Source organism: Anas platyrhynchos, chromosome 1, assembly GCF_047663525.1.
Source record: "Anas platyrhynchos isolate ZD024472 breed Pekin duck chromosome 1, IASCAAS_PekinDuck_T2T, whole genome shotgun sequence".
Classification (NCBI taxonomy): domain Eukaryota; kingdom Metazoa; phylum Chordata; class Aves; order Anseriformes; family Anatidae; genus Anas; species Anas platyrhynchos.
This window is the reverse complement of record NC_092587.1, coordinates 88,605,919-88,617,288: the sequence shown is the minus strand read 5'-3', so window position 1 is coordinate 88,617,288 and position 11,370 is coordinate 88,605,919. Positions and strand designations below refer to the sequence as shown.

The window sequence follows — 11,370 nt, the reverse complement described above, 5'->3', positions numbered from 1 at the left end:
GTTCTAGGATTCCTGTAGTCAAAGCCTGGCTCTGCTTGGTTTATCATCCTTGGTAAGCCCCAGGACTCCTCAGCTCCAGGGGGGACAGAGTTGTGCGTCCCACCACTGTGGCACCTCAGAGCCCTGTTCAAGGCTCAGAGGCTTGGCTTAAACCCAGGAATCCATTTTCCACAGCAGGAGAAATCACTCACCCAAGCATGTGGGACAAGTCAGTCACATAGAGAGGGGCACATCTCCATTGTTAACCTTCTATCCCCCCCCTGAGGACTATTAAAAGTAATACAGAAGGTGTTTTACCATGGATTTTGCAAGGGGTGTTTTTCCTTTCCCAAGAAGCAAAGAGGTATATTTGGAGGTGCAAAGGACAGCCTAGGTCCTGTGCTTGTGCATCCCTAATGCCAGCCTTCCCCGGCGATGCAGAAAAGCGGGACTGCCCCCTCTTCGTGCATCCCGGAAGGGTTTTACCCCCTTCACAGCCAGCGGTACCAAGGGGTTTCTACAGGAATTCTGGCTTTAATTTTGGCGCTTTTTGAAGATCCCCTGTAGACAACACTCCAGAGCACAACCAACCAGCGCGGGATGCCTTCACCCCCGTGTCCATACGGACACAGGGGGTCCATGAACCACCCCGAGGCGACGACCAGCACCGCCGGGCGGGGCGGGAGGCGCCGCCCCCAGCCGCTGCCGGAAGGGGCAGGCGCTTACGGCGGCGCCGTCGCTGCCGTTAGGGCTGCGGCAGGGAGCCGGGCAGAGCCGCCTCACATCACATCGCCTCGCCTCGCCCCTTGCGGGCCCTTCCCGGCGGCTGCGCCATGCACCCCGTTTTCCAGAGCAGCCGGCGCGACTTCACCTTCGGGCCGTGGCGGCTGAGCGCCGCCCGCACGCACATCATGAAGTCGGCGCAGGCCGAGAGGTGAGGCGGGCCCCGGCAGCATGGGCCCTCTCTGCGGGTGCGGGGGGGAGGCCCTGTCCGCGCCGGAGCCTCGCTTGGTCGTCGTCTTGCTCGGTTTTCTCTCCTGCGAGGATGCTCTGGCGGGGGAAGCCGGCGTGGTTTGGGTTGCAGATGTTGTTTTTAGCGATGCGTAACGGTTTGGGAGGCCTGGACCTGAAGCTCCCTGACTAGAAGCTTGCTTTTCTTAATTATCTTTTAAGGGACGTTAAGATACCTTTAAATGCGATCACCAGTCTCCTAAACCATCTTACGGTAATGCTTATTTCAGCGTAGTTCATTAAAAATTGATGCCTGCGCCTTACTTCTACCAGCAATTTCCATTCAACTGCTGCAGAAAATGCTGCTGTGTCAGCATCAAGTACTTAAGTCAGATTTGCTAATGTGGAACTGAACACTTCTGCTATTGAGTGCTAAATTGACCTCAGTGGCAGCTGTTTTTGACAGATACTGATTTCAGTTCTAATTTCTGATCTAATACACAGAAATCTTGTTAGTTTTGTTAAAGGTAACTATTCAGGTTGTTTTCAGTTTGTCCAAGGAAAATTTGTTTGCTGAAGTTCCCTGGTATGGAGTTTTACACTTTGTTTCTATATTATATTAAGCTACATAAACTTTATATATTATAACACCATCATAATATATTTTTTATTTTTATATCTGTGTCAAAACGTGTAAATTGATATGTTCTTCCATCTATTCTCACTAAATACTTTTAACTAATTGTGCTGTAGTTCTTGCAGTTACAGGTAAAAAAAAAAAAAAGATTTGAATCCTGTGTTTCACTTCTTCCTATATAAAGAGGATTCAACATTCAGTTAAGCTGTGCCTGTGTTCTGCAGCAGAAGGACTTTTATTACAATACCCCATTTTTCTGATAAGTTTGTGAAGACTTTTTGGGCAAGATGTTACCCTTAAAAATGAAGATCATTATTCTTAAGCTCAGGAGGGTGTTAATTCTTTTCATTATCTATAAACAAGAGAGAGTCTAGAACCTGCCAGTCTAGAAGCCAAATTACGTGTTGTATTCATCTTCTGTTCTATTCAGTTTCTTTAACTGTAGTAGTTCTAAAATCAACAGTTACCTCTGTAACTTTCAAAAAGTACCTTTATCCCTTTTCAGGGATGTAAAGATTTCAGAATATGTTGAAAAAGGCAGAAAAATAAAGGTTCAAGGGTTACAATGCAAGCTTGAAAGAATTGAGAGGATTTTGCAGGGTGGGGAAGAAAAATCCAGAATGAGCTGTTTATGTGCAGGGGTTAGTATCTAACATGAGATATCCAAAACAATTCCTCCATTTCAATTTGCTAGGTCAAAAACTATCTAGTTGCAAGTGCTTTTAGTCAGCATCTTTTTAATAATGCATTTCTTTTGGCATTTTGCCTTCTTTATTGCTTGGAGAACATCATTATTACTTGTAGAAATATTATTTCTGTCAAGCAGAAATCACAAAGGTCCCTTGGCAACCTCTGCAGATGTGAAGGATTAAAAAAGCCATAGCTACACAACTTCTTCCTGTCCTGGGGTTGGTCTTTTCAGGTTGAGGGGCACTCAAAATGGAAAAGTGCCACCTTCTCTGGGAAAAGCATAGGATCATACTTTCAAGGTCTACAAATTTGCTATGTTTCCGTTTGGTTAGCATAATCACAGAATCGCTTAGGTTGGAAGAGACCTCCAAGATCACCCAGTCCAACTTCTGACCTAACACTAACCAGTCTTCCACTAAACCATATCACTAAGCTCTACATCTAAATGTCTTTTAAATACCTCCAGGGATGGAGGCTCAACCACTTCCCAGGGCATTCCAATGCTTAACAACCCTTTCGGTTCTTCCTAATATCCAACCTAAAGCTCCCCTGGCACAACTTTAGTCCATTCCCCTCATCCTGTCAACAAGCATGTGGGAGAAGAGACCAATATAATAAGAGTAAGAATAGAGAGCAGTAAATAATGTTCTTTCATTTGCAGGATTATAGAAATAACCACTTTTGTTCAGGAATGCATTATTAGCAATACAAAAGTTGTGAGCAGGATGCTTTTTTTTCTCCCCATGTTGTATATTCCTCAATTAGTTGTATTTCCTAGAGTTTTATTCTCTTCAGATGCCATGTTTTTTCTCTTTAATCTTGACAAATAAAGCACTTAGTGGTAGGGAGGAAATCGTAGAAGTATATGAAGTCTTTTCTAAATAAGCTCAGTGTGTGTATAAAGCTCAATATGTATGTATTTATTTTTATATAATATAGGTATAAAAATGGATATAAAACAAAAAGTGAGGTAGGATAGCTTCAGATTTTCTGCAGGGATCATGCTCATTCAGTTCATGCAGTATAGGTATGTGGCTTTCATGCTTAGAGATTACAAATACCAGCATATGTCCTCTGCAAGCTTGGGAAAGTAGCAGAGCAAAGAAATGTCTTCTGCATTTTACTTTCAGCATACTCTGCCAGGGTTGTTTTCAGCCTCTTTTTTTTGTAAGCTTCCAAAGATGAAAGTATGGACCACTGCATAGTGAATTTAAACTTGCTGACAGTCTGCTCTTTCATAAAACCTCTCTTAGGCCACCTGCAAAAACAGTTCATGGACCATCCAGGGGTTTGTCTGCAACAGGTTGAAATCTGCTACTTCATGCTTGTTGCACATTTTTTGATTCCCTGTGTATGAGGCTTTTGTATTAGCCTGATGGAGAAGGAAAGCTTTAGGAAGAATCTTAAGGTGGAAAAATCACTTCAGATCAATGATTCAGCAGTTCCAGTCAGATGAATAACTGGGAAAATAACAACATTTTGTAAAATTATACTGATGGTGTCATGTAAAGTACTTGGTCTAGAGAATATGTACTCCACAACAGATTGCTTTCACTGAGCTATAGCTGACTGATCTCACTTTATCATTTTTATTATTTATTATATTTTTATTTATCATTTATTATATTTTTCTATGCAGATTGGCTGAAGAATTACACATGCCTTCCCTGCCAGAGATGATGTTTGGAGACAATGTCCTAAGAATACAGCATGATCGTGGTTTTGGAATTGAGTTCAATGCAACAGATGCTTTAAAATGTGTCAATAATTGTCAAGGTATGATCAAAGTGGCTTGTGCAGAGGAGTGGCAAGAGAGCAGGTACAGTATTTTATCACCAGTGGGCAAGTACTATTGTGTTGTATGTGAAACTGTCGTAAGGTAGTTAAAGTCACAGACTGGGCTCTTGAAGACCTCATTGTATTTAGTTTTGCCATTGATACAGTGTGTGATTACAAAAGTCACCTAGCTTTTCTTTGCCATGATCATGCTATCTGCTACACAGGGTCAGCTATATTTTTCCGTTGCTTCCTGGCTTTCTTAAAGTAAACTACGTGTTTAACATGGCTTAGTTCTGTTTCTGTTTATTTAAACTTGTAGGTCCTCAAGGATTACAAGACTGTGTCTTTTGGTGTTTCAAAGTGCAAAACGCTGTACCTGTCTAACATCTTAGCCTTAGGAATATAGCAGGACAATTACCATGCATGAGAACTAATTGTACTGCTTAGTATTTACCAAATTAGTGGTAGAGCACTTAGGAGTAAGTCAAGGAAAGAAATGAAAGCTGTCATAAAAACTAAGGCAAATAGTGTTAGTCATTTCTGTGTGTTGTCAGCAGATTATATTGTGCCTGCTCAAAGTACAAATGACTACTGTTGAAAAAATTAGAGTTCACACCAAACTAAAAACCTTTGTTTTGTCTCATAAGATTAAGATAGTATTAGCACAGGAATTCTGGTAGTGGTTTTCTAATTCACAGTGAAAACACAGATGCTGTGAAAGAAGCAATACTGGATGGTTAAGTCTTGACATCATCAGTCCAGTACAGACAATACTGCTGTTTTTCTTGAGTAGTTAGGACTGAAGTGTGGGGATCATAATACATAACTTTATGTGAGGTTGTAAGGTTTTTAATAATTTTTATAAAATACACTATATTCTTTTTCACTTCTTGAGGAGTGAGACTGAGCACACTAAGGAAGTAGTCAAGCCGTATGACTGGACTTACACAACTGACTACAAAGGAACATTGCTGGGAGATACTGCAACGTTAAAGGTGAGCATTTTTTTCTTGTTAAATGTTGATTACTTATTGCTTTAGTCCAACACAAAACACTTTTCTGAAGCTGTCAGTAGGCTTCTTTAACATTTTACGTGGTTCTTTGTTTCTGACTTCAAAGTATAGTTCGGGCTTTTCATGGCTCATCATTTTCTGTTAATCAAATCATGTCTTACTTTAGTAACTTGCATTTTGGTGTCTTTTTGTTTGTTTTTAAGCATGTTAGGATCATTTAAGTAGGAACATTTGTGTCCTTTAGTGATGATTTACTGGGAGAGTAAAGCACGTGAGCATCTTCAGTGCTTGCTGGATGGCCCTAAGCTCCTCACACACATCAGAAGTATCAGCTGCATAATTCTCTAGTATCACAGAATCATTATGGTTGGAAAAGCCCTCCAAGATCATCTGGTCCAACCATCACCCTACCACCAATGTCACCCACTAGACCATGTCCCTAAGCACCAGGTCCAACCTTTTCTTAAACATCCCCAGGGATGGTGACGGCACCACCTCACAGGGCAACCCGTTCCAATGCCTAACCACTCTGAGAAGAAATGTCTTCTAATTTCCAACCTGAACCTCCCCTGGTGCTACTTGAGGCCTTTCCCTCTAGTCCTATCGCTAGTTATCTGCAAGAAGAGGCTGACCCCCAGCTCCCCACACCTTCTTTTCAGGTAGTTGTAGGGAGCAGTAAGATCTTCCCTGACCCTATAGTGCTTATTACTGTGTTGCTTGCCATTTTGTGAAAGCAGATAACTTGATCTGTCTGCTTTCATTGCCTTCTGTTTTCTGCAACAGGAACTCCTCATATTTAAACTGACAGTTCCCTCCTCCCCGCCTTTGTCTTTATTTACTTCAAAATTAGACTGAAGTTCCCAGGCAGTCTATATTAATTCTCTAGGATTGTGTTGGTTACAGATCATTTGAGTTACTCTGGAATTAAAAGTACAGCATAAAATAAACTGTCTTCTTGGCCCATAGCCTTAAGGCAACCAAAGAATATTAATATATACAGGGAGCACAAGATGGGGGGGGAAATACAGGTACTTGATTTCTGTGGAAGGGCTTTATTTTTGGAATACTGTTCAGGGTTAGTGGTCGGCTAGAAATGTCAAGTGCATGGAAAACTGTTTATAACCCAGAATTTCTCAATTGTACGTTAAACATGAGGCATCTTTTAATGCTTTGAAATATAGAATGTAAACAGAATTGTTTACAACTGTAACCTACAAAACCTGTACCCTGAGGACAGTTTATTCAGAATTTTCCATTCTTGGTTTTTGCTTTGATCAGTGTTTCCTCTTGGAAACTTTTTAGTTTTAATTTTAACTTTAACTATTTGACTTTCGTAGCACTGAGCTTAATACATACAAAAACTTTTTCCTTCAGAAAACTGGGAACTGGAGGATTCTTAAGATCAGGATAAACTTAATAACTTGCCACCAAACTACATATACTAACTGTTCTTAATCATTTTCTTTAGGTTGTTCCTACAACAGAACACATAAATACAGAGAAATTGAAAGCCAGAGAGCAAATTATGTTTTTTGAAGAAGTACTTCTGTTTGAAGATGAACTTCATGATCATGGAGTGTCAAGTTTGAGTGTAAAAATAGTGAGTACAGAGAGGTGGATAAAAGAGGCTTGGTGACCTAGCTAGCTAATGTATGCACAATGTAATCGCTTTTTGCATGTTGGTTTTTCTGGGATTTGAAGTTTAAAATGAAAAGTTCTTTATTCTTGCTCTGAAAAATGCAGTCTTATTGAAAATTTTGAAATCTTTCTGTCAGTTGCTCTAGGCAACAATCTTTTCCATCTTTCTGCATCCTAAGACTCCTTTGAAACAGTCTGCCCCACTGTCCAGTTATAGCTGCAGTGTGTCACCAGCCCAAATTTTGGCTTTACAACTGAAAGCTCACTCATACTATCTTTTATCTGTGTAAATTTTTGATGTAAATAAGTGCATACCTAAGTAAAGCTTTGTAATGTGCTGAATCAAAGATATTTATTTTTCCAGAGAGTTATGCCTTCCAGCTTTTTTGTGCTCCTGAGGTTTTTCTTGCGAGTCGATGGGGTGCTTATCAGGATGAATGATACAAGGCTTCATCATGAGGTAAACCCGTGTTTGTCACCATGAATATTTTACAGATGCTCCTTTGCAGTGTTACTTTCAGAGAAGACCTTCTGATATTCCTGTAATTTAATGCTGATATTTTGGGCCGTAGCGGTTACCTGAACTGAACTTTCAAGTGCATTTTATTATGGTGGTGCTGAAGCAGCAACTAAGTGATAGGTACTGTATGAGCACAGTGGGCTATTGCTCATGTGAAGTAATTATTTAAATACATGTGACAGACATGGATTAGAGAGGCATTACAAGACAAAAAATAGACAACGGTAAATAGTGTGATATTGTTCTTACATGGTTTTTTTTTTGCTTGTCTAGTGTATGACTGCAAATTTAATCTTGCAAAGGACTGTCTGTTCTATGCTGAGTTCAAGTATCCCATAAATAAGACGGACCATAACAGTTGTGCTTTGCTTATTCCATCTATCTCTATTCATATAGATGTAGGTGTTCTGAGTAAAAATTATGAAGAATAGTCAGTCTTTTTTTTTGTGTGCCTGCATGCAAAAAGGTAATTTTTGGAAAAGTCAGTTTAGCTACACATCTTACTCTGTACTTGTGAATTTGAATATATGTGTCTGCTCCCAGGTGAAAATCTGTGGTCAATCAAACTCAAATGTTTACTAAATTGAATGTGTTTACAGTGCTCATTTTGCACAGATATTAGATGATAATTTTGTAATTAATTTTTGCATTTTTTCCCCATTAGGCTGACAAGGCTTACATGTTGCGAGAGTATACATCCAGGGAAAGCAAAATATCAAGTTTAAAGGTATTAAATTTTTTAATATTTTTTTTTCCCCTGTCTGCTTTTTGAAATTATATTTTCTGTGTGGACCATAAAAACAACCTAAGTTGTTCTTTTGAAAGGTTTGCAGTCTAAACTGAGGGAAGGTCCTACTTGTGTAGCGTTTATTTTAGGGATTTCAGGGCAGATCTGCATTTGCAGACGAGTTACTGATCACATTACAAGATATTGGATTATATTTTCTACTTCTGAGTTAACAGTTTTTTCATTTTATTTCTTAAAACTGTGCAGCCATAAAATCAGGTTGTCTATTTCCCATGGTGTTTAATTTCAGGGCTGGTTATATGCTCACAAGTAGTATTAAGGGATAAGATCTTTTTGATGGTACAAACTCACTCATTTTTTCTCAAATAGCTTTAATAGTTCATCTTAAAACTCCATCAGTAGCTCAGAATAATTGTGGCACATCTGGAGTTGCAACTGTTGATTTTTATTCTTGACCCAATATCTGATTTTAGGTACTCTTGTTACTTTACTTTTTTTTTTTTTTATCTTCACCTGTAAAAATGTCTCCTGTTTTTCTGTTGAATGTCTTGTATGTGGTGAAACTATGTTGTCTAGAGGAATCTACAGAGAAAGATGTGAATTAGCTTAAACCAATTAATTTCTTCAAATATGAAATTAAAATCCAATGGCTTCTAGTATTTCATATAAGAAGCTAAACAATGTCTGTAGTAGACTTCCTAAAACTAAGACCTGTGTTGAAATATCAATTATTAATAGTTAAATCTGAACAACTCCAGCAAATGTGTTACAATGACTAGAAGACATTAAACATGGGCTCTGTTGTGGCCGTTCTAGTCTCTTCCAAAAACAGACTCTCAGAGAGTTTCTTACATTCAAATGATGAACATTGTAGATCTTCTGGAATGTCCCTGACTTTCTTGTGGTCATACAATCTGGTGCTTAAAAATATCTAATACCTTTCTTTAACCTACTGATATATGCATGAAGTAAGAGGTTGTATGTATGTGTATTTGAAATTGTAACACAAATTTCTCTAATGATACCTGGCTTCAAGTGTTTAAATTAGGTGAATTAGAAATAAGCTGTCCATAAAAGTTTGCTTTTGGGATTCCCCTTCCCCTTTGTTTTAGCCTCCCCACCCCCTCCCATTCACTCATTTTGTCTAAAATTTTTGCTTCTTAGCACGTACCACCTTCCCTGTTCACGGAACCTAACGAGATCTCTCAGTATCTACCCATAAAGGAGACGATCTGTGAAAAGCTAGAATTCCCAGAGACGTTGGAGCCTAACCCAGAAGCATCACTGGAAACCACGTGTGTTAAGTCTAAATAAATGTGACTTTATATGGACTTGAATTCGACTGGAGATCATGTGATTGTGTAGCCATTACCATGGGCACGGTTTCACTACTAGTGGAATAAAGTATTTGGCTAATTTTTCTGTAGCCCTAAAAGAAAACAGGATTCATTTCAAGCAGGTTTTGCTAATATTTTTTGATCTTTGTTTATTTTAAACTTGTATCTGGAGTTATCTGATAGAATGATGGTGAATTACAGTCTTCAGTGGCATTGGAGGACTCTCACAATTCAGAGTCTAGGTTCTGTTCACTTCACCACTTAGGCAGGATATTGCCTGGACTCTCCAACACAAACACTTCTGTGAAGATTCTGTTATTTGCTCCCTCAGATACCAAAAGACTACTAGAGACGTAAAATTGGCTTAATTTTATTTTTATTGAAAAATTGTCTACAGTAAAAATAAATAAAATTCCTCTGCATATGTTATGAGCTTTCAGTCCTGAACTATGCTTTTTGCTTGGTTTCCTCTACTGTGAGCTGATAACCAATCAAGTTATTTCTTAGAATCTTTGATCCAGATTTGTAACTTAAGAATATTCATTTCATCTGAGAATAGTTGTAAGGAGAAGTGAAAAGTTGTATTTGTTTGACACTTTATAAAGGTAAAATTACCTTACTTGTAAGACATTCTCTTCAGAGCAGGAGACAAGCTGGAGATTAACAGACACACATACTGGTAAGTCTCTTAACAAATACTAGCATAGTTTGACGTCAACCAGATTTCTCTAGGCAGTTCTGGAGACTATTACTTGGGTTCTCTGTGCTGCTACAGTCATGCTGTATTGGAAATGCATTGTACTGTATTTACCTTCTGTTGGACATACCAGATGGTGCCCATGTATGATGGTTATACTGTTCTGATATTCAGTTTGCTAAATTAGTGTGGCTCATGGCTGAGGAAAAGAGGGCTTTTTAATCTTCAATCCCTAACGGATGCTGGTATTACAAATTGAGAAATGGGAGCTTTAATGGCCTTAAAAGGATACTAGAATATATTTCAGATATGTAATTTTGGTTTATTTTTAAAATTCTTTAAATTGTAATATCAATAGAAGTGTGATCGCATATACAGTTATGGTTTTAAATCAGTAATTTGTGGATTAAACTTTAAATTATTCTGTTGCTTTTGGAAATCCTAAATTACGTGAATGATTTGGTCTAAGATTGGGGGAGCTAGACGTGTAGGTTTGCTTCTTGCACTCAATGAAGTGCAAGAAGCAAAGCAGTAGTGAAAAGCGGGCCTTGTGCTTTAAGGCAATGGCAGATAAGAATGCTCCAGGACACCAGAACATGTACATTTTGGTTAAAAATCTTCAGATTCTACACTGCATGTCTTTAAATACCAAGTTTTGGGGTGGCTTGTTTCTATTAACTAGGTCTTCTGAAAAATGGTTCTCATTTAAAGAAACTGTTGTTTTTATACAATTGTACTACTATTTAACTGACTGCGTTCTTAATAAAACAACCCACCTTGTTTCACTTCTTTTCGAGGCAGCCTGGTCTAATCATTTGATCATATGGTTGGAAGGCAGGAGCTAACAGCAGGTTTTCCTGTGTCACTGATTTATTCTAACCACAGGGAAGTTACTTGTGTGCCTCAGTTCCCTGTATGCAAAAATGAGAGTAAGCCTCACTGAGTGTTGTGAGGATTATTTTTTTTTTTAAGTTGCTGATTGGAAATTTTTTGTTTTGTTTTGTTTTATTCCCCTTAATAGACCTTTAGCCTTACTTTTGTAAGGGACTACTACAAAAGAAACTTATGATCCATAGTGTAAGATGAGCGAAGGGAACTGAAATTTAAAAAGTCTCTGAAAGAAATTACTCATAATCAGGCAAACTGCATGAGTGAACTTATGGCTGCTCTGAAGTAGGGGTGAGGTCCTGTGTATTCCCCATTTGCGAGTCCTAAATTCTATTTTTTCATCTTCTTGCACTTGTTTTCTAAAGATTTTAGGAATGATGAAGTGCATATCTGTTTGTAAATGAATGCAGCATGGAAATGATCAAAATTAATTTGGTAATAAAAGGTTATTTATGACCCCTCCAGCAGTAAAGGTTTATGAGGAGAGAATGGA

The 11,370-nt window shown here is 38.6% G+C and overlaps 1 protein-coding gene across 1 annotated transcript; it reads left to right on the top strand.

The window, feature by feature from the left end:
- The first annotated feature begins 672 nt into the window (after positions 1 to 672).
- On the top strand, positions 673 to 10,774 carry TIPRL (TOR signaling pathway regulator). Its single transcript, XM_027449560.3, has 7 exons — positions 673 to 913; positions 3,897 to 4,076; positions 4,932 to 5,031; positions 6,518 to 6,649; positions 7,052 to 7,147; positions 7,872 to 7,934; positions 9,120 to 10,774. Exons 1-7 carry the CDS (start codon positions 813 to 815, stop codon positions 9,267 to 9,269), a joined length of 822 nt encoding a protein of 273 aa, XP_027305361.1. The 5' UTR covers positions 673 to 812; the 3' UTR covers positions 9,270 to 10,774.
- Positions 10,775 to 11,370: the final 596 nt, after the last annotated feature.